The sequence below is a fragment of the Pogoniulus pusillus genome, chromosome 5, assembly GCF_015220805.1.
Source record: "Pogoniulus pusillus isolate bPogPus1 chromosome 5, bPogPus1.pri, whole genome shotgun sequence".
Taxonomy (NCBI): Eukaryota; Metazoa; Chordata; class Aves; order Piciformes; family Lybiidae; genus Pogoniulus; species Pogoniulus pusillus.
Window position 1 is genome coordinate 25,183,340 of NC_087268.1, and position 24,030 is coordinate 25,207,369.

The 24,030-nt window shown below is 39.4% G+C and overlaps 1 protein-coding gene across 2 annotated transcripts in view; it reads right to left on the minus strand.

Moving 5' to 3' along the window:
* Nucleotides 1–1,523: 1,523 nt before the first annotated feature.
* The window catches only part of TSGA10 (testis specific 10), a 28,496-nt gene continuing 5,989 nt past the window's right edge, over nt 1,524–24,030 (minus strand). Inside the window, exons 6-12 of one of the 2 annotated variants that reach the window (XM_064143559.1) lie at nt 23,419–23,534; nt 17,972–18,126; nt 14,049–14,159; nt 13,285–13,470; nt 8,049–8,251; nt 7,611–7,715; nt 1,524–3,099 (exon numbers count right to left, since the gene is read on the minus strand). In XM_064143559.1, coding sequence (XP_063999629.1) covers nt 2,973–3,099; nt 7,611–7,715; nt 8,049–8,251; nt 13,285–13,470; nt 14,049–14,159; nt 17,972–18,126; nt 23,419–23,534 — 1,003 coding nt within the window. In that variant the 3' untranslated portion in view covers nt 1,524–2,972. The remainder of the gene's footprint in view (nt 3,100–7,610; nt 7,716–8,048; nt 8,252–13,284; nt 13,471–14,048; nt 14,160–17,971; nt 18,127–23,418; nt 23,535–24,030) is intronic. The other variant, XM_064143560.1, reaches the window with a different exon arrangement.

The window sequence follows — 24,030 nt, forward strand, 5'->3', positions numbered from 1 at the left end:
AAATAAAGTTTGAGTGTTTGTTTTCTTACCTCTTTTTCAGTTATATTGATAACCTTTTAAAATTATGCACCCTTTTAAACTAAAAGCACAGTAAGGTCAATGGAACTTGCTGGCTCTTTTCCTGTTTACTGAGATGGACCATCTCACACAATAATACAAGAACCAGGAGAGGAAGCCAACAACACCGAATTTTTCATCATTTAAAATTGATGAAAAACTTGTGCAAGCATTTGTGAAATACGTTTAATGACTTTTAGCATTCAGCAGAGAAAAAACTTCCTGATTTTTCTATCTGCAAAATTTTAAGGTTCTGATTCTGAAAGCACTCTGGGTAGGCTTCCCAATCTCTTCAACAGTCAATCCAGATAATTTAAATTCTTTAGATTGTATTGTATAAAACTGCTATGATGCTCTTTTAAGTGAAAGGCATGCTTTGGACTCCTAATTATTAAGAAAAGATTATAAAAACAGTCTTCCCCCCTAGGTCTTCAAGACAAACTACAAGGCACATCCTTTTCAGTTTACTGAAACAAAAGTGTTTGGTGCAGTAAGGACAGACAGAGATGGATGATTAAATTAGCATCCATTTTACTTCTGGTATCACACTCTCATCACAGTTTGTCTACTAAAATAACACCAAAACACTGGAGAGAAGGAGGAGTATTAACGGTGATTCCAGCACTGCTATCCCATTATACTTAATGTACTGCAGAGTCAGACATTAGCTGTAGAAAAAGCCTCTCCACCAATGAGCAGCTGCTTCTACAATATATTTTTTAATTCCTTGTAACTTGTCTTCAGGCAACTGAAAAACAAAGTTCTCCTGGAAAACTATTTCTAGTAAGTCTGCTTTAAATCCAAGAGGGATTTATACCTAGATCACATTTATTTTCAAAGTCTTCATTCTGTGATTCCAGTGATGATTACACTCAAATATTTGCATTTATATTCCTGCCTTTAGTCTCAGAGATATTGTATTGGGTTTTATTCCATTTCATTTTAGTCTGAACAGCTTTTAAAAAAAATTCTAGAATTCTCTGGGAGGAAAATTATTTTTTCATCAGCATGTCAAACATTTCTACTATTGTTTATTTGCTTGTTTGTTTGTTTTCTAGATAATGACTCTAAATTCATCAAGAACTTTAGATTCTGGACATGAGAGCCCTCACCTAGACACAGGTAAATCCAGTGTATACCACCTAGACAAAGCATATAGACCCAGATTCTGATTTCACTCAGGAAAGCATTATCAAACAGGCTATTTTACTTATCACTGTAACACTACAATACATAAATCTTATACATTCTTTCCAGCTAAGCTTTTAAAACATAGCACAGACTGGCAGACTTTCATGTTTTATTGCACAGGGTTTAATGAAAACAATCCCACACCATTTAGTATAAATAAGTCTGAAGCAACCCTAATTCTCCTCAGTTAGCAAAAAAAAAAAACCAACCCAAACCCAAACAAACAAAACAAAAGAGGTGAATGAGGAAAGAAACAACATGATTTATATTAATATTTTGAACACTCAAAAAGGGAAAATAATTAAGAAAAAAACAAATAGTTTCATTTGCACTCAGAAGGTACATTGATTTAATTGAAAATGGCTTATCTTAAGCCAGCTGAAGATTTTAAGCAAACAGAGAATGTATAATTAGCTGACATTCTTCATTTTTAGTCCTTACTTAAACGTGTTTTTCCCTAAGAATACACAAAAGCAGATCATTTCACATAAGGCCAGCCAGGAGAAAACAAAACACCCCAAACAACAACAACAACAAAACCAAACACCACAAAACCCAGAAAGCAAACAAGAAAGGACTTGAATTCATAATCTGGTTTATAGAAGATTAGTCTTGATTTGGTACTTAGCTGGACATTTACTAATCAGAAAGGAATTCTACCACTCTGAAAAGGGAGTGATAGAAAAAGAACCGTAACCATTAGTGTAGTGACTAAATGGACTGATCCCTCTGTCCTTCATACTGTATCAAAAAAATAGAAGAAAGTGTTATGATAATTAAAAGCACATTAAACCATTCCAAATGATACATGGCTATTTCAACAAATTTATGTACTCAAACTAAGGAGGAGTAGAAACAGTTCTATCAGAGGAACGAAGAACTCCCTGTACTTCCTATCAAGAGCTGGCAATAGCTACAAGATGACTGCCTAGCACAGCTGTGTTTCCTACTAAGGGCACCAGAACCAGCTCACTGGCCCGAAGAAACTTGTCTGGTAATCTCAGGACTTATGTTCTTTGATAAACAAAGGTAATAATCTCAGTTAACAAAATTCATTCTGGAAGTACACAGCCATCTCAAAAGCTGAAATGATTTTCTGCAGGTCATGAACTGAGACTTCCCCCCCTCTTCCCCAAATGGCAAAATGTTTTTAATGCATGCAGCAATCAATCTGGAAAAAAAATGATGCAATAAGCATTCATCTACCAAATATGAAACTAAACAGAGACTGAAAATAACAGGGGAGTAGCTGCATATTGTGGAGCCTCCATTTCACTGATAGTTAAAAGTAAAGAAAGTTGGCCTTGCTCCTTCTCAGGGTTTCAAGTATTTCCAGACTTTCAGAATGCATTTAAGTTTCCAATAAAAAATGCAAATACATAGAATAAAAACTATCCTGACTACTACTACAAGAATAAAGACTGGATAGTTTGGGGCTTTTATGTAGGAAAGATGAAACTATTTTCTGCAGCATTATTTCTATTATTGTTTTGTGCAGTTATGACTGTTAGTATTAACCATATAGTTTTGATGCAGCTCAATAAAACAAAATAAACAGAGTGTCATCAGAAAACTGTGGTCTTGAATCTTCTTCTAACTTCTTTTAGAGCAAAGTAATTCTATGGGATCCAGTCAATATTTCAAAAATATCAGAGTTAGTCCATTTATTTATTGATTGATTGTCTTTCCCCTTAGTGTTTAGAACTTAAATGTTGTTGAAGAATTTACTCATCCAGGGACCATTCCAGAGACCAGTCAGGAGGCTGAAGATGGGAACGTTCAGGTGATGATGTTCTTAAATGATACGAAACCGTACGAGTCTGGTGTTGAAGCTCCTCTACAGGACGTTCCCTAAGTAAACATCAGTTTACAGTCAGATTAAACATTGTTCAAAAATAATCAGAATGATCTCATGGTTGTTAGAATATTTTTTCTGTTTAAGATTGTCAGGTTTTATATTTTATTTTAAAAGTTCTCTGAAACATAAATTAGTGACTTTCCCTGTATTATTCCTTTACTCAAGACTTGGTTTCTATTTTCCCTAAAAGACAGAAGCCAGCCATGGTCACTCCAAGTTAACCTCTACAATTTATAAAAATCTCCAGGTTTTAATTTTAAGATTATTCACAACCCTGCAGCTTAAGGACAATCACTGAAATCAGCAATGATGTCAATGTAAGAACCAGTGTGGCTTGTGGTATTCTTGTGCTGTTTGCGTTGGCAAGGCCAGTGGACTTGGGTCTCCACCTGAAGGGCCCTGAAACTGATGGATATGTAAGAGATGCTGGAGTCTCCAGTGGGAAAGTTGTAAAATGGTAGTCTAGTCATTTTGACTGCAAAGTGTGGGGCCTGGGTACTGGATCAATCTGTATCTTTAGCATCTGAGTGTACAGGGACTGGATAATACACTAGGATCCTGGTTTCAGGCTGCCAGTTGATCACAGGAGGACAATCTAGTCTAAGTTGGACAGGGAAACTACCAGGAAATACAAATCCTGTGTTTCAGTGTATAACCCCAGTAAAACCAGGAGAGTGGTTCATTATAAATGAATGGGTGTTTTGTGAGAATAACACCGAGTCAGGCTGGAATAAAAGACTCCAAGTTGCCCAAAACTTTGCAAATGAAGGTATAACAGGGACTGCCTGTGTGGCATTGAAGTGAAAGTGGCCCAGTTGTGGCTTAGCTGTTACTACAGACCTATGTATGGAATGGATCACTGAAGATCACCAAAGAATAGTTTAGGTTGGAAGTGACCTCTAAAAGACATCTTAAACTCAGGCAGGCTGCTCAGATCCCCGTGCAACCCAGCCTTTAATTTTCCAAGGATGGGATTTCTGCCACCTCTCTGGGCAACCTGTTCCAGTGCCTCATCAGTCTCATTGTAAAAAATATCTTCCTTATATCTAAATCTACTTTTACTTTAAAACCATTACCTCTTGTTCTATCACAAAAAGCCCTATTAATAAATAATGCATTCCTCATCTTATAGGCTTCCTTTAAGTACTGTAAAGCTGCAATATCATCTCCCTGGAGTCTTCTCCAGGCTGAAGAGACTGAAGTCTCTCAGAGTTTTTTCACGTGAGAGTTGTTCTACCCTTCTGCTCATTTTTGTGGCCCTCTTTTGAACCTGCTCCAACAGGTTCATAAACTGCTAGTCTTAATAACATTATTACTTTTAAGGGCTTTAACATGCACATGCTGTAATGTCCTTTATGGCCACGGTGGTGCTGCCAGTGGTGGGAAGTGCAGCTGCTTGCACCGCTTATGATTAAACACTGCCCTGCAGAATTACCAAGTTTGAGTGTGAACGTGGCAAAACTGTAACCAATAGGTAAAAGTAACTATGGGCGAGTTTTTTATTTGGGAGGAAATAAAGGTAGAGAAAGGGAGGTGCAATGGCAGCAAAAAGGAGGGCCAAGAAACAGAAAGGGATAAAAATATGTCAGCCATGTGCTTAGAGTTCTCAAGGACTATGTGACAGTCACTACAGCCAGAACAGGACAATAAATCAAACCTGTTGTTTCCACACAAGACCAAACTGCTCTGCAGTCAGGATGGAAGGGGAGGTACATTTTCTGGATGGTAAAGAAAAAACTCAGACAGATGGATGAAGTCCCTGGTATCATTGTGTTAGTGCTCATTCAAAGCCTGGCAGTATTGGCACTTCCACCTCCTAATTTCAAGCACTATTTCATTCTGTCCCAAGGCAGTAAATCAATACAACTAGCTAAGTCAGTGTTAGAACAAGGATATAATCTACCAACTTGTTAAAACTGGCAATAAGAAAGGCCTGTCAGTACTGACATATGCTGCTTCCATTATGTACCAGCAAGGTACTGACTTTAATGATAGTATTTTCCCTCTCTGGCTAATTTTCTGGTTTCCACTTGTCAGTACATTTATAAATTGGCTGTGAGAAGCCAGCTTGGACCTTTGCTCCCTTCCCTGCATGCAACAGAGATCAATATCTGCTCTTGTACAGTATGACTTTCTGAGGAAAAGCAGAAAAGAAATTAGGATCTTGTAACCTTTGTGGGAAATTGAAGGGTCATTGTTTGGATTGTACAAAACAAAAAGCTCCAGCCTTTCAAAGACAGCGAACTCTAATGTCAACCTCAGGCTTTTACATTAGAACATTTTAGTCTTTGATGTCTAGGACTTCTGCATATTGCTTTTGCAACTGCCTGCCTCGCAGACTGAGTAATGGAAAATAGTTTTGTTCTTTCCAAAACAATTCAAACAATTATATTTGTAATTCTCTTGAAGCAGAAGAGAAATTCTCATCAAGAATGAAAATTGGAGATTTTTGCCTCAGCACTGGGTCACTCTCGTATTTGTTTTTCTAACCAGCTGTAAACAAAGTATTGGTATTATTGCAACTACAAACAATCACAAGTAACAAATAACCTCTTCTTCTACTTAATGATATAGTATGGAGGCTAATTCTGCTTTCTGCCAAGGAATGCTTCAAGAAGAAACATTTGTAGTCCCTACCAGGGAGCACCCACACTCCACAAGATGGATGCACTCATACAGGAGGAATAGAGAAACGGCCTGAAGGAGGTAGAAGTTTCTTTTACAGCCAGCAATGTGCCTTTGTGGCCAAGAAGGCCAATGGTATCCTGGGGTGCAGTAAGAAGAGTGTGACCAGATGGCTGAGGGAGGTTTCCCTTCCCCTCTACTTCATCCTCGTGAGGCTACATATGGAGTACTTTGTCTCTCTTGAATCTGGGAGCCCACTGATAGATAAAAAGCTACTGGAAAGAGTCTAGCAAAGGGCTATGAAAAAGTTTTGGCAACTGGAGCATGTCTTTCATGAAGAAAGGTTGAAAGACCTGGACTGTTTAGCCTCAAGAAGAAGCTGAGAGGGGATCTTGTCAGAGCTTACAAATATCTAAAGGGCATTTAAAGGAAAAATGTTAAGAGGATGAAGCCAGACTTTTTTCAGTGTTGCCCAGTGACAGGGGGCAATGGGTACAAACTAGAACACAGGAAGTTTCACTTGAACTTACGGAGCAATTTCTTTACTTTGTGGGTGACAGAGCACTGTAACAATCTGCCTAGACAAGCTGCAGAGTCTCCTTCTCTGGAGATACTCAAAACCTTCCCAGGTATGATCCTGTGCAATCTGGTTTAAGTAAATCTGCTTTAGCAAAGGGGTCAGACTACATGATCTCCAGGGGTCTTTTCCAACCCCCAGCACTCTAATTCTGTGAATGTTACTACTATACTAGCATACAGGCTGTCTCATTCTATGCAGCTGAAGGAGCACAAATTATGCTATCTTTTAAAGTGACTTGCACATCTAACCCAGAAGATTCTGCCATAACTTCAGGGTAAAGGAGAGTCCAATTTGAAACTGAAGCTTTTAAAGAAATCTATCATTAAAAGATCTAACATCAGGTATTGAAATGCCCCCTCCAAAACCCTTGTCTTTACTTACAAGAGAACAGAGTATCAATAAACAAAGTATTACAATTAAAGACAACATTTGATCCTCAAACCTGTACTATCATCACATCACTCTGCTTCTCTTACCTTTTTTACATACCCAAAACAATGCTTGACAATGTACTATTTTATCCTCAATATATCCTAGAAATAGAGTACTATTGTTACACAGATAAAAACAATATTTATGACACCAAGACTGCCTAGATAAACACAATAAGCATTTCAGGCGACATTCTCTGCATGGCCAAATCACGTGAAACAGCTTGTACATATTGTTAAACTCTTCCCATTATAAAAACCAAAGAACTTCCTTTGGCCATGCTGACATTTGGGAACCATCCCTGGCACCTTCTGTGCCTCAGGTAATACCTGGGAAAATGTGGTTTGGCACAAGTGGGCTAAAGTAATTCCAGAGTGTGTGCTACCAGACTGTATGGACAAGTACACAGTAGTGTGCACTCTTCAAGTTGACACTTTAACCTGGTTTAGTTTAAGTATTGCAGGTGTAGCCAAAAGGTAGCCATTGGTAACACAGAACTTAGTAGCCTATAAATCACTTTTGCAGTCAACTAGTTGCCTATACTGGGTGTCACTATAAATGAGTAAAGACCAACAAGTATATTCAGGAAAGTGATCTATCCCATCCTAAACCAGACAATTCCAGAGGGCACTTTATCCCACTATCTCCTTACATTAACAATAAAGGGAACCAAGATAACTAATTTGGGCAGCATGTGTAACAGCTGCATGGACTGAATTGACCTGAATAGCCTGTGAACACAGAGAGTATATTACAGCTGAGCAAAACCAAACTTTCTGCTTATCCTACTAATTAGTCTAAGTCTTGGTACTATATTGCATTTCACTCCAATTAAATGCAGGACACTCAATAAACACATATACTTGCCTTTCAAAATGCTCAGTCTCCAGCTGTCTTTTGGTGATACCCAGTTCTGACTCTAGCTGAGCTGCTCTGTTTCTGAGATGAGTAAATTCTTGACTCTGCACAGCACTGTAAAGTCCATACACTTCAATTAGATAGCAGCTATAATCCTCCAAGTATGTTGCCAAACACAATTAGCCAAAATACAGATATACCATGAAATTGAGATTATAATTGTTATTTTTAGTAAAATACAACACTACCCAGAAAAAAAATCTAATAGGTTATAGCTGAGGAATCGGAAGCAGGGTTTTAGTGTTTTTATTATCTTTTGCTGCTAAAGTAAGCAAGGTACATCAGCCAGTTGAAAATGCAGGTAGATAGAAAACCATCTCTCTATATATATACACACACTTGAGAAGAATGAAAAAACTTGCAGTATTCTCTTAGTCAGTTACTCACAGTTTATTTTCTCCTAAAGAAAGCTGTTCCTTGAGAAACTGAATTTCAGAATCCTTTTCATGTGTTGCTCTCTGTGACTGAAACTGTTTCTCATGGCTGGACATAAGCAAAAACTCCAGGTTTTTCATAGATGCTCTTTCAGTTCCCAGTTGTTTTCTCAGCAGCTCTATTTCAGAATCAGATGACTTGCACTTGCTCCGCAGCTAAACAAAGATTTTCAAGTTTTAGAGGTCTCTGTCTGTTAAGCTTAGAGAAGGAAGTAAGTCTGGAATCAATTACCAAAATTTGTTCTCATTTGCCCTCAGTTAAAATCCTGTGTCAGATTTAGAATGTGTGTGTGTATATGTACATATATATATGAATATTAATGCACTTGATAGAAATGACAAACTGCTATAGAAGTGTACAGACTGTAACTGGCTGGGCTTGTTGAGAGGGCTTTAAACTAGAATGGAAGGGGGAGGGGGTTAAATATGACAGCACCAGAGATAAATCAAAGGGAATTGAGGATGGTAGGCTAGAGCTAGGGGTAAAAGCAGCAGCCCAGCTGAAGTGCATGTACACTAATGCACACAGTATGGGTAACAAACAAGAGGAGCTGGAAGCTCTGGTGCTGGAGGAAAACTATGATATTGTTGCCATCACTGAAACGTGGTGGGATGGCTCACATGATTGGTGTGCTGTAATCAATGGCTACAGACTCTTCAGGAGAGACAGGCAAAGGAGAAAAGGGCGGGGGAGTGGCTCTGTATATTAGGGATGCTCTGGATGTCATGGAGGTAGAAATCAAGGATGGTCAAGTTGAGTCATTATGGGTGAGACTTAAGGCAAAGGCCAACAAGACTGATATCCTGGTTGGAGTCTGTTACAGACCACCCAACCAGGAAGAAGAGGTTGATTTATTACTCTTTAAGCAACTGGAGGCTGCCTCAAGATCACCTGCCCTTGTTCTGGTGGGCAACTTTAACCTACCAGACATCTGCTGGGACTTAAACACTGCAGAGAAGAAGCAGTCTAGAAGGTTTCTGGATTGTGTGGAAGACAACTTCCTATCCCAGCTATTACGTGAGCCTACCAGGGGGACAGCCCTGCTTGATCTGCTGCTCACAAATAGAGAGGGGCTGGTAGGGGATGTGGTGGTTGGAGGCTGCCTGGGGTCCAGTGACCATGAAATTATTGAGTTTTCAATACACGGAGAAACCAGGAGGGGCATCAACAGAACCTCCACACTGGACTTCCGAAGGGCAGACTTCAGCCTATTTAAGGAACTAATTCAGAAAGTTCCTTGGGAAAGAGCCCTTGAAAACAAAGGGGTCCAGGAAGGTTGGACCTACTTCAAGAAAGAACTCCTGAAGGCACAGGAGCAGTCAGTGCCACTGAGCTGGAAGATAAGCCGACGAGGGAGGCAGCCAGGCTGGATGGGCAGGGAGCTGCTGAAGGAATTAAAGATTAAAAAGAGAGTGTATCACCTTTGGAAAAGAGGGGAGGTGTCCCAGGAGAAGTTCAAGGAGGTTGCTAGGTCTTGTAGAGGAAAAATTAGAGAGGCAAAAGCCCATTTGGAGCTCAGGCTGGCCACGGCTGTCAAGGAAAATAAAAAATGTTTCTATAAATACATGAATGGCAAGAGAAGGGCCAAGGACAAGCTCCAGTCCTTGTTAGATAGAGAGGGGAACATAGTGACAAAGGATGAGGAAAAGGCAGAGGTACTTAACACCTTCTTTGCCTCAATCTTCACTAGTGGGACAGGTTGTCTCCAGGACAGGTGGACTCCTGAAGTGGTGGATGGAGTCAGGGACCAGTATAGTCCCCCTCTAATCCATGAGGAAGCAGTAAGGGACATGCTGCGTCATTTGGATCCTCACAAGTCCATGGGACCAGATGGGATCCACCCTAGGGTGCTGAGAGAGCTGGCAGCTGAGCTGGCCAAGCTACTCTCCATCATTTATCAGCAGTCCTGGCTCACTGGAGAGGTCCCTGAAGACTGGAAGCTGGCCAATGTGATACCCATTCACAAGAAGGGTTGTAAGGAGGAGCCAGAAAACTACAGACCTGTGAGCCTGACCTCAGTGCCAGGCAAGGTCATGGAACAGGTCATCTTGAGTGCCATCACACAGGACCTACTGGATGGCCAAGGGATCAGGCCCAGCCAGCATGGGTTTAGGAAGGGCAGGTCCTGCCTCACCAACCTGATCTCCTTTTATGATCAGGTTACCTGCCTGGTGAATGTGGGGCAGGCTGTGGATGTAGTCTACTTGGATTTCAGCAAAGCCTTTGACACTGTCTGCCACAAGAAGCTCCTAGCCAAGCTGGCAGCTCATGGCTTGGACAGATTCACTCTGTGCTGGATCAAGAACTGGCTGGATGGCAGAGCCCAGAGAGTGGTGGTGAATGGTGCCACATGCAGCTGGCAGCCAGTCACTAGTGGTGTTCCCCAGGGATCAGTGCTGGGCCCAGTCCTGTTCAATATCTTTATTGATGACCTGGACGAGGGGATTGAGTCCAGCATCAGTAAGTTTGCCGATGACACCAAGCTGGGAGCAGGTGTTGATCTGTTGGAAGGTAGGAGAGCCCTGCAGAGGGACCTGAACAGGCTGGATGGGTGGGCAGAGGCCAATGGGATGAGGTTTAACAAGGCCAAGTGCAGGGTTCTGCACTTTGGCCACAACAACCCCAAGCAGCACTACAGGCTGGGGACTGAGTGGCTGGAGAGCAGCCAGGAGGAAAGGGACCTGGGGGTACTGATAGATAGTAGGCTGAAGATGAGCCAGCAGTGTGCCCAGGTGGCCAAGAGAGCCAATGGCATCCTGGCCTGCATCAGGAACAGTGTGGCCAGTAGGACAAGGGAGGTTATTCTTCCCCTGTACTCAGCACTGGTCAGGCCACACCTTGAGTGTTGTGTCCAGTTCTGGGCCCCTCAATTCAAGAGAGATGTTGAGGTGCTGGAACGTGTCCAGAGAAGGGCAACAAAGCTGGTGAGGGGCCTGGAACACAAACCCTATGAGGAGAGGCTGAGGGAGCTGGGGTTGTTTAGCCTGGAGAAGAGGAGGCTCAGGGGTGACCTTATTGCTGTCTACAACTACCTGAAGGGACATTTTAGCCAGGTGGGGGGTGGCCTCTTCTGCCAGGCAACCAGCAATAGAACAAGGGGACACAGTCTCAAGTGTGGCGGGGAAAGTACAGGCTGGATGTTAGGAGGAAGTTCTTGCCAGAGAGAGTGATTGGCATTGGAATGGGCTGCCCAGGGAGGTGGTGGAGTCACCATCTCTGGAGGTGTTCAAGAAAAGACTGGATGAGGCACTTAGTGCCATGGTCTAGTTGATTTGACAGGGCTGGGTGATAGGTTAGACTGGATGATCTTGGAGGTCTCTTCCAACCTGGTCGATTCTATGATTCTATATTAATGTAACAGAATCACTAAAGAAGTGGAAGGAAGCTTTACATTTTGGTGAGGCAAGAAAGTACTGATTAAATGCTTGCACACAGGAAATTATACCTGGTATAACAAATCAGTATCTGCATCACCAGCAGAGGGAACTTGCATTTATTTTACTCAACAGAGTATCAAGAATAAATCTGGGAGGAAAGTGAAAATGAATAAAATCCAAACCAAGAGATTAAGTATCTATGTATCTTGGGGGAACTTAAAAAAGAATGTCCTAGTATGTTCCACTGCAAAGGGAACAATGGATGTACCCGAGACATAGCTATGCAAAAATAAAATTAACATTAAAATATTCCATAGATGGTGAGTGAGGAAAATCTGTCTAGAGGCAGCTACAGAGACACAGAGAACTGGTTGTTTTAATCTTAGCTAGATACTATTTTTCTTTTATCTTTTCATGTGTGCATTTTAGTATGTTTATCTGAGTCCCTCTGGGATGCTGTGAACACTTTTGTCTGTAATTCACTCAAATCTAGTTTACATTAAGCACAGTACTGCTCACTCAAACCTCATGGTAAATCTTTGAACTGAGACATCCTAACAAACAACCCTCCTCTTCCAGCATATTCCTCAGAATTTTCAGAGGATAACTGCTTATGTGTTCAAAGAAGGAAGATAACTGAGAGAACGCAGATCATAGGCCAAAAGATGGGAGAGAAGGAAAAAAAAGAAAAATAGTATTTTTTCACTTCACAAAGCAAAATGCCTTTTTTTTTTGTGCTTACCAAACTAAACAAAAAGGTTTTTTTTTCAATCTGGAAGATGCAATTTTCTACCAACTACAAAAATCCATTTTTTTTGCCAATGAACAGTTTTGATATTCTACTTCTGTATTTCAGAACAAAAGAATACTGAAAACTGCAAAAAGCATAAGTTATACAAAAATAAACAGTATTAGAAACACTGAAATAATTGTATTATTCAGTACCAGGCTTAATTTCCACTTCTGAATATATATATGCTACAATCTGGCAATGCAGATTCCTGCAGTGGAAAGCTGTGTAAAATAAGAGCTCTATCTGAAGATTATACGTAGCAGATAAAGGGCTACTGGTTCACAGGTATGAAAAAATTAGTGAAAATTTCTCAGCTCCAGACTTTGCTCCAACTCCCCAGCTGCATTTCTGAATTTTTCTCTCCTGAAACTTTTGCTGCTCTCAACAGTCCCAGCAAGCATTTTTACTGACAATCTCATAGAAGGATCCAGGAAGGCTTAGTCATATCAGATCTCATGAAAGCTTCAGACAAACGTCACATACTGGAGCCTTTCCCCATCTAAAGAATCAAAGAGGATTCCACAAACATACAAAAGACAACACACTTTTGTCTGGAATAAATACACAATCGTCAAACAGCAGCTTTACTCATGGTGCGTGGAAGAGGCATAGAGGTTGAAAGAGAATGCTGGAAGTCTGTAAAGAACTTCTGGAGCAGAGAATGTACAGGATGGTGAGAGAATAATACTGAAAATATCTGAATATATTGGATGAACAATTTTTCAAAGTTTATCCAACTTGAGTTCTTTAAAATTTGCCTATCAAAGATTAATTGTATAGTTTTTGTAAAAATAAGGGTCATCAGAAATTCATTTGTAAGGAAAAATAAGGAAAGAGCTCTGTTGAAGATTTCTGAATAGAAGCTTATGTGTTTTAGAAATGTGCCTTAGACACAAATGCTATGAATCCGAAGACAAAATTTAGAAGAGGCATTGAGCATAATTTTAAACAATTTGACCCTTAAAATACTACCAGACCATTTCAAGGGTGAACTATGGAAAGAACAACTTCAACTTACTTGTTCCATCTCTGTTTCAAGGAGCTCCATTTTCTCTTTTAGCCTGCGGTTCTCAGACTCTGCATTGATCAGCACCAGCCTAACAGAGCTACAATCTGCTTCTGCTTGATAGTATTTAGCTTCCCAACTCTCTCCTCGTTCACAGGCTGTCTGGTACTTCTCCAGTAGCTCACCATTCTCTCTCTCCTAACACATAAAGCTTGTTTGTTTAGGAATTTATGGAAGCTTCACAAGACAGGAATATCTATAGATCTACAGGTATGGCATAGTATCATGTGTTCTCTTTCCACTGAAAACTTTGCTATTTAGCCAAAAAACTGAGAGACTTCTTAGGAATCATTGTTTTTTTCAAGATGGTAGCATCTTAATGCTCAAAAGATATCTGTTAAAGATGGGTAGGTTAACATCATTAACAAAAGGTATAACAATACATTGCAGAAATATTTGTGTTACTATTGATGTCATATGGTAGCAAAGACAAGAGTTCCAAGTCTCTCTATTATTCAGTCTGAACTTTGAAGTTCAATAAACACACACACGTGTGTGTATATATATATATATAAAAATATATAAATCACAACAAAATGTTCTTCATTACTTATGTACTGCAAAAACAGCTGTTAAAATGTTTTCAGACTGATAAAAATCTTAGTAGAATGAACATAAGTTTTGGATATCCCCCAAATTCTTCCATGGAGGTATCATTAAAATTTCATTTTCAATTAAAAAAAGGTTTCGCTAAGATGTTTAATCCATACACTTACTTTAGACTTCAGTATACCCTTCAGTTTGACAATATCTGTATTTGAATCCTGGGCTTTCAACTTCATATCTTCCAGCTCATTTTGATACTTTGCTATTTTTTCATATAGTACCTATGAAGAAAAAAATAACTTATAAGGTTAAAGTATCATGTTTCTAGCTTTACAAAAAATAGATTAGTGCATATCTAACACCTGTGACTCTAACAACTCATGATTTAAAGACTATATAAGATCTAAATCATGTCTATTTCTGTAAACAACATTTTGCATTTGTAACAAGAATTTTATTCCTTTGATTTACAAGTAATGCTAAATCTTTAAAGGAACAAAAATGTCAATAAAAGACTGCAGCAAGAAGAAAAACACAGATGGTGTATTTAGCCTCTAGATGGTCATAGCAAAACAGCCTGCCTCATTTAATCAGCAGAGCTCAGAGTCAGCTCCCATCTTTTTCATATGTTACAGTCTCTTGAAATCTCAGACTTGAAAAAGCATAAGACAGCTTTAAAATGAATTAACTAATTAAGCAGTTATTTCCTAATCAGCAGGAATACATCAACAACTTTTAGCAAAACACACACCAAATATCTGCCAACCGTTACTCAAGAAACAGAACAGAACAAGGGGAAAAAACTGCAGGAAGGCTGTCTTTAACTGCTCTATTCTGAAACAATTCTTCCTTACAAGATTATTAGAACTTTCAGGTGTGAGAACCAGGGGAAAGTAGGTGTGTGTCTGTCTGTGTGGAGAAGGCTATGAAAAATCTCTTATTCCTATTGTGAGAGAGATGTAACTTGTTGAGTAAGGTGGTCTGGAAATCTTTTCTGGTAAGCCCAAGAAATAAGAATGCTACTACTTAGAGCATCACCTAATTAATGGAAGAACAAACCTAGAGGAATCAATACATATTACAGAAGTAAGCCTATTAAAAGGTAGATGATATTGTGAGGTTAGGACTTCTTGTTTCTAACTGCTTCTACAAGCATCCAGGCATTTCACTGAAAACAGTCAAGCTTTCCAAAGCAGCAACAGGAGGTGTTTTTTTTATCAGCTGACCACATCAGTATCAACTGCAATTCAGAGTTACTATGAATCTCAACTTTTCAAAGACACTCAAAGAAGGCACTAAAGAGAAGCAATTAGTCTGCTTGAGACAAGAATTACTTAGAATGAGAGTTGTCTCACCCAACCTGCAGAATTCTGCAGAATAAGGAACCTGTTCTAAACTAGTTCTGTACACTTTATAATGAAGAGAGAGTCAGGTAAAATGGATCACTTTGAAAACTCCTCCTTCTGGAGGACTTTTCTTCACTTAAAAGAGTGACTTAAAACTTGTATATACCTAAGATCAGGTGAAGTTAATTTGCTCCTTCAAAACTAGGCAGCACTTCTACAGGAAGAGAAAGGTAAGCAGAAAGTATTTCCAAAGACAAAGGTATGCTAAGTAGTAGATTAAGTGCAGGGAAGAAAGATCGAGTACCACCTTGAGGAAGAAGACAGAAAATTACATGGTGATGAACCACTAGATATTAAGTTTAGCTTCTGGTTGCATGGAAAACATGATTATTCTATGAACTTTTTATGTGACACTTTAATTTTAACTACTTTCATTAGTAACTGTACACAGGTAAATAACACAGTAGATAATGTAATGTTGTATTATAACCAAATATTCCCAGCATCTTTTATCCAAAAGGCACTTATAAATAAATACAATACTATTAATAAAGTTTTTTACCTTATCAAAACCTTTACTGTATTTAATTATTATCAAGTCAAATTCATAAGCTTGTCTAAGTGCTCTGGGCCAGTCACAGCACAGCATTAAGAAATACTCACGGCCTCCTTTATAGCACTTTGCCATATAAGCAATAGTTATAACTGCTACAGTGTTGTTACATGAAGATCAAGAAATAAAAAAAGCAAACACTACTTGGCTATTCCATAACATAAATATCCAAACAATCACCTAAGAACAGCTGGTCCTTGTTATGCTAGTGAACTGCACAGTAAAAACATCAGAGTTCGAAAAATTATCGCAAAAATTAGTTTGCAGATTTACTTCATATGAAGGCTTAACAATTCTATGCACAATTTTCCTTTTTATTCAAGGGTTCTTTGTACAAATATACCTTATTTTCTTCCTTAACTTTAGAAAGATGCTCTTGTAACCTGTCAGTCTCCTGAGCTAACGATTCTCTGTTCTTGTTAGTCTGCGCAAGTTCTTTGTTGATTTCTTGTAGCTGCTGATGCAAACTGGTGATATCTTTCTCACAGACACAGAGTGCTTCTGTAGATTTTCTATGCAGCAAATAATAAATACTTCAGGTATGACAATAGTGCCTATCCTAGCAGAAACAACAGCTTTTCTAGTGGTTAAATTTGCAAGACATGAAACAAAGCTGCATCACTTTAAGAAAACAACTATACATTAGTACATCCTCTGATTAAGTTTTTGTTACATTTTACATTGATCAGAATTTAATAATGACCTTGACGTTTTATCCTTACTTTGTGGAACGTTCCAATTCAGAAATCATAATCTTCAAATCTGAAATTATTTTCTCCTTGAAAAGAAATAAAAAAAATAAAATAAACCTCTCACTACTCCTCAGTATAAATGAAAAAAAAAATTGCATTTTCATTTTATTCAGTTAACTGATTAATGTAACTAATGCAAAATGGATTGTGCTTTTTCCAATTTTCATCATGTACTGTTTAGAGCTGAAAATTCTCATAATCTAATTTGGCAAATAAAGGAACAAACATTATTAACTTCTGTGGAATAAACAATACCTGGTTTATATTTGTGGTTCTAATGGTTGCATTTGGCTTATGCTCCTAAAACTGAATTATCTCTTCTGTCTATTAGGTAAGTTATCATAGCTTTTCTACAGTGAATACACTACTAGAGTGTGGTAGTCTGTAACTGATAAAGCAAGAATTCTGGAACTGTATTTTTATAAAGAAGGTAGCACAAAGTGTATCACTTTATTGCCTTGTCTTTGAATACAGGTATTATAAGAAGTCTAAACAGGGTAAGAAAATGTCTTCACAGAACCACAGAATTAACCAGGTTGGAAAAGTCCTCTAGGATCATCCAGTCCAACCTATCACCTAACCCTTCTAATTAACTACGCCATGGCATAATTAACTAAGCCATGGCACTAAGTGCCTCATCCAGCCTTTTCTTAAACACCTGTCTTCCACTGGAGACATAAGAGAGCTGAGAGACAGTCATCTCTTCTCTAAAAGAGACAGCACTTCACATTTTATCATTTTCAAAATGCAAAGTCAGTGCTTATGGTGAGATGATTATAGCCTATCCTGCAGTATCTTTTAAGATTTTATTAAAAATCGTTGCAAATTATTGAGTTAAGAATCACAACAGTTGAAAAATACCTTCTATAGTTTACCCTAAGTTAATATCCAGGTAACTTAAGGAGAAGTGAGAAATAATGGTTCAGCAGAACAGAGCAGCTTCATTATACAGTTTGAAATCACACTAAGTAATAAACTACTGCAATTTTCTTAGGTAAGCTAGTACCTTAAGGTGCTTCTTCAATGACAACAAAGGCAATATTATTGGGCAGCCTGTATCTCTAACATCACTGGACCCCAAGGAAGAATTTGGCTAAATTTTATGATAAACTGTTGGCTAATTTAGTCTTCATGAATTCAGGAAAGTACTTAAAAGTCTCCTCTCTTGATAAGAATAAACTACACAAAACAACAAATATGAGATGCCCAATGCTGCTCAAACCTACTGCTGTTGAAATCAACATAAGTTTTACTGGTACCTTGAAAGTGGAACAGAACTAGGTTAGCACTGAGCACTGCTGCAGATACCAACAAGGTAGGTGTGATAACCAAACAGATCCTTTCTCTATTTTCACAAGGACTACTAACTTGTTAGAACATACTTTAATTGACAGGCTTTCTTCTAAAGTGGCAATCTTCTCTCTTCCTTCTTCCACAGAGTTTTGCAAAGTTGCCTTCTCTTTAGTAAGTTGTACAACTGTTTCTTTCAAAGCACAGATCTCCTCTTGTTGTGCAAGGCCTTGTCTTGAAAAATTACCTAGAAACAAGCAAAAAGGTCTCATTTTTATTAATTTAACTCATTTGAAGTAAAAATTGTTTTGATACGCTTCTAAAGCATAAAAGAACATCACAAAAGCTCCCCTTCAAGAAAACACTGAACCTTCCACAACTATATTATTCCTTAGATCAAAGCCTTAATTTACTTGTCTCAAAACTATCTATCTTTAAACAGCAAATAACTACATTATTAAAAATAACTTTCTCAGGCATTATAACAATAAAGGCTTTAACATGAATTAAAATAGACAGAAACAATATATAGCCTACAGTGTATAATGGCTGATGAAATAGATTGATATCCTGATATTGCTAATTTTTTCTGAAATCCTTTCTATATTTAAATGAACTTTACATAAAATGAATAATGCATTTATTCAGCTATTAAAGTGTTGCACACTACATTTACCTTTAGATGGTCAGAGAATCAATCCTTGTATGATCTACATGCATCTCATTTCCAGAGGCGAAACACAGCAACCCATCTTACAGGGAACCTTACTCCTCATAAAAGTTATGCAGGCTGCAAATTACTACTTAAATTTGGCTTACTGAATGATACTTATTAATCACTTCCAGGAGATAAAACATCCAAAGTACTATGATGTGTAGCTTAGTCTTTTGGCAATGTCATAACATATATCCACATATTTTTCCCACAGACCTTTTCCCTATTTCAAAACACAAGATGAAAGATGCTCCAATTTTCGCCTCGTATTTTCAGATACATGGCTCTGGAACCTGCTAAGATCTTGTTCAAACCTCACTCTGATGGAGCCACCAATCCTGGAAACCGTTTCCAAGCACACCAAAGACAAGAAAGTTATCAGTAGTCAGCATGGCTTCACTGCTGGATAGTCATGCTTGATGAAATGACTGGCCTGGTAGATGAAAGCAGAGCAGCAGAAGTCTACTTTAAGTTCAATATGGCCTCTGACATTCCCATTAGATAATCCCAGACAAGGTGTTGACATATGGACTGGATGAACAACAAGGTGGCTTGAAAACTGTCTGAACAGTCAGGCTCAGAGAGTGGTGATCAGTGGCACAAAGTCTAGTTGGAGGCTGGTAAACAGTGGTGTGCCCCAGGAGTTAATACTGTGCCCAGTACTGCATTATGTCTTCACTGATATCTGAATGACGGGGCAGAGAGAACTGTTGGGAATTTCCCTGATGATGCAAAACTAGAAGAGTGGTTGATATACCAAAGGGTCATGCTGCCCTCCAGAGAGACTTTGACAAGCTGGAGAAAGAGGCCGACAGGAATCTCATGAGGTTTAACAAAATCAAGTGCAAAGTCCTGCATGTGGGGAGGAACAACCCCAGGCAGTAGTACACAAGCTGGAAAGCAGCTCAGCAAGAAAACTGGGTGTCATGGTGGATGTCCTTGTGGCACACTAAAAATGAGCCACCAATGTGCCCTTGACAAAACTAAGGCTAATAGTGTCCGAGGCTCCACTATAGAAAGTATTGCCAGGTTCTCTACTCAGCACTGGTGAGACACACCTGGAAGGCTGGCTCAAATTCTGCGCTGCCCAGTACAAAAGGGATATGGATACACTTCAGAGAGGCCAGTGAAAGGCCTTGAAAATGATTGAGGAACTGAAGCATCTCTGCTATGAGGAAAAGCTGAGAAAGCTGGGACCACTGAGCTTGGAGAAGGCTCAGGGGAAGATCTTATACATGTCTATGATTCTATAAATACCTGAAGGAAGGGTGCAAAGAAGAGAGATCCAACCCCTTTTCAGAGGTGCCCAGTGGCAGGACAGGAGTCTATAGCACAAACTGAAACACAGCAGGGTCTCTCTGAACACCAGGAGGCACTTTTTTTTCCACTCTGAGCGTGACAGAGCACTGAAACAAGTTGCTCAGGGACATTATGGAGTTCGGTTCCATAGAAATATTCAGAAGGCATCTAGATATGGTCCTGGGTGACTGGGTCTAGATGGACCTGCTTGAGAAGGGGAGTTGGACAAGATGACCTCCAGAGGTACCTCTCAGCCTCAATTATTGTGTAATTCTAAGTGTTCTCACTGTTTTACAGAGAAGGAATGGAGGCAGAAAGATCAACTAAAAATGCTGATTATTTTGGATGCCCAAAGTGTGATCTACATTTTCAGGACAGAAAGTATTACACATTCCAAAAAAAACCAACCGCGGATGGCTACACAGCTGTGAGTGCTCAACATTTCTGGCAACCAATAACTCAAGTCTCAAATCAGGTACTCTGAAAATAGGTCATAGGTATAGTTATGGAGGAATTTTGAAAAATACAAATGAATCTAGACTGAAACATGCTTCAGTTGGATTAATTGAGACCTTAGGTGCCAAACTCTGAAAAGTCTCTGTTCAGCTGTCATGACCTGATTTCTTAATTAAAAAAAAGAAAAGAAAGCTTAAAAGACACTTAATTCAGACATAGTTCCTGGGAACAATCAAAATAATGCAGCAACACACAGACTGATCTACCTGCCAAAAATTTCAGTCCCTGCTTTACTGTACCAGGAGTATAGGACTTTTAAAACAATCTGCATTTTAATATGGACAAAACATCTCTTTCTCTGGTCACATCAGAAGTGTCTTAAGCACTTTGGCCAAAGTGGTTTTTTTTTTAAGTTAAGTTCACTTTCAATGAAATGCTTATTCATTTGAGTTAAACATTTGTCTCAAATGAAATATTTAAATCCAAATCACTGGAGTTTGAAACTTGTAATTAACAGAGAACAAGACATTTTCATAGCATCAGTCAGCTATAGATATAACTAGCTATAGGCTACCTTTATTTTCCCTTCACAAATTCAGCATTGCATTTGAGAAATTATTATGTCAATTGCATCTATAGAAAATAATAGAAGACTTCTAACACAATGAAGTTCTAATTTTGGAAGTGAGAAGATACTCCTTGGCACTACAGGAATAATTTCTGTGTCCATCTCCTTTACTCTCATAATACAAAAAGGTAGAAAAAGGTTGTGGTGGAGGGCACATAGGCCCAAAATAGGCTTATATACATGCTTTGCCTTGCCTGGACATGATTTTCTGCCCATACCAGAGGTAAACATAAAAGGAAACACAACAGACCTGGCACCATAAAGGCTGCCCGCCCAGGGCCCAGGTTGTGTAACATGGTTGTGTAAGATACACACACTTGGCTTGTGCCTGCCTAGTGCAAGGCCTGTGCTTTTCCCAAATTAGGGAAAAGCAGGCATGTGGACCTTGCCTATTATGGTATGCTTTGGCTAACTGCCAAGCTGATTGGTCATTCTGGTGGCCAAGGGGTCATTAATCTCGGCTCACATTTGATAAATAGGGGTACACAGGTAAACAAAGTGCTTCTGCCTGCCTACCTGCCTGCCTATGTGCTCACCCACAGTGCTCACTCTAATGCCTGCCTGCTTGCTTTGCTGCTATTTGCCTGTGCTGTTTTTCTCTACAGAGACAGAGTCTCCCAAGCACTCCCAGCCAGCCAGGCACACCTGCATGCCACTGCAGTGAGTTACCAGGACTAGAACCTGTATTGCCTGCCTTTATCTATGGAGCTCAGTCTCCCATGCAGCTGTGCACCCTACTGCATGCCTGCTGCCTTATTATTGCCTGGTAGACTCCACTGCTACGAGTTACCAGGGGCAGACCCTGGATTGTCTGCATATGATTGGCCTGTGTGGCCAGCGTAACATAGTGCTGAGACTGCACAACATTGTGCTCCTTCTGCACCTGAGGTCCTGCCAGAAGAAGCCAGGAGAACAAGTCAGAGATCATCTGCTTTCCCCCTGAAGCCGGGAGGATTCCATAGCCTCAATGTCCATGAGCAGAGTGCCCTGAAGATTGGACACTTGTATAGGCTGTGATGTAGCCCCAGGAGGTGACTGATAATTAATAAGAATTTGTGAGTAAATGCTTTAATGCCTCTGTAATTCTCTACTGCCTTCTGCCATAGAGCAGAAGCAGCTTGGGCCCATCTAATGGGCAAGAAGCATCTTGACCCCAAGCAGCATCTGGCCATGGGGAAATTCCTCTCTCTGTTTATAGTTTGAATGCTTGCTAGTTATTAACAAGTTACTTTTTGATGTTATTCCCAGAATGTCTTCCATAAGTGTGTAAGAACAAATATTAATATTAAAATTCAGTGGGGTGGTGGTGAGAGTTCAGAATATTAAAATCAATAAATGACATATTTTAACAGAATATCACCTCATACCAATTAATTTTCCCCTCTGCAACAAAGGTGCAACATACAATACAGGATATATACTACTGTTATGGTTTTGAGTCTGGGTGCCTTTAAGAACCATGAAGTTACAGACCTCCAAAGGCTAAAGTAGACCAGAAAATGTATTTCGTTCCCCCAAGTCCTGCATCCCTAAAAAACTGGTTGCAGAGTCAAACTCTTCCCTTTCCCCTCTCTCTCAGCTCCCATCAGGATGTGCAAGCTGTTACCTCTGGATGTTAGGAAAGAGTTCTTTACAGTGAGGGTGGTGAGACAGTGGAACAGGTTGCCCAGGGAGGATGTAGATGCTCCCTCCCTGGACGTGTTCAAGGCCAGGTTGGATGAGGCCTTGAGCGACCTCTTCTAGTGTGTGCTAGTTTGAAGCAAGCTAGAATGTTTTGGTGAGAAGAACTAGATCATAGGCTGTGAAAGGAAAACAGTGGTGATGTCTACTTCCCTCAGAGTCTTGCTGAAGAAGAAAGGAAAACATTAGATAACACTCTCGCCATTTTGTCTCACTCTGCCTTGGGCTCTGACTGAGCTACATCTCTCTAACACACCTTCCACTAACCTTTGCTTCTTAACCTCTTGGCTGAACCTCTATTCTTCCTTGGGACTGGGGTAAGGTTGAGAGGGGCAGGGGGAAGGTGCAGGGGTGGTTGAGAGCCCCTCCTGGGGATTCAGGTTTCTGGGAGGGGAGTTGTGTTTCTGTATTACCTTTTACCTTGTATATTTCTGTCTATAACTGTATATACTGTAAATATCTGCTTGTATATTGTGCTAGCTGTAAATAAATAGCTTCACTCATATTTCCAGAGCCAGCTGGGCCTAGTCTGGGTAATTTCTAAAGTGGGGGGGGTGGGGAACACTCAAACCATGACATAGTGGGAGGTGTCTTTGCCTATGGTGAGGGTGTTGGAACTGGATGATTTTTGAGGTCACTTCCAACCTAAACCATTCTATGATTCTATAAGAAAAAAAGAACCACAAAACCCCCCAACCCAGTGATAATATAGCAACAGGCCTATCAAATTTTATTACAAAAAAATTACATCTGTCACTCACCTATTTTTTCATCCAAAATCATAATTTTCTCTTGGATGACTTGCATTTCGTATTTTTTCTTAATAAGGCTTTGCTGAGCCTCTGAAAGATTCTGCTCTGTCTTTTCATTCAATAAACTGGAAAAGTAGAATCATTAAAAAAGGAGAATTCAGATGTTTACATATTTATTTTTTACCTTTTTTTGAAATGCCACTGAAATCACAAAAGTTAGGAAAAAGCAAGGTTCTTCTGCACACTGTAGACTATTTGGGCTATTTTAGTAATGTTAGCCTTAATCTCTGAATATTAAAATCTTAATATTACTGTAAAGAATCACAAAACAGTAAGCGGAATTCTTTACAACAGGTGAAAGTAAGAACTTCTCCAAAATTATTACAATAAAATTCACCACTTGAGGCATACATTGGCATGTCTGACCTATTTCAAACTGTACCTAAGTCATAAATTCAAGTCATGCAGTGGTATTATTGATTCTCAAACTGTTGATGAAACTGAAGAGAACTCAGTCTGGCCTGTGACAGGTAGAGAAAAAGATATTTTAGAGGTGGCAGCTGATCTTCAACAACTCAATTTTTACAGTATCTATAAATCTGACAACTTATTATAAAGCAG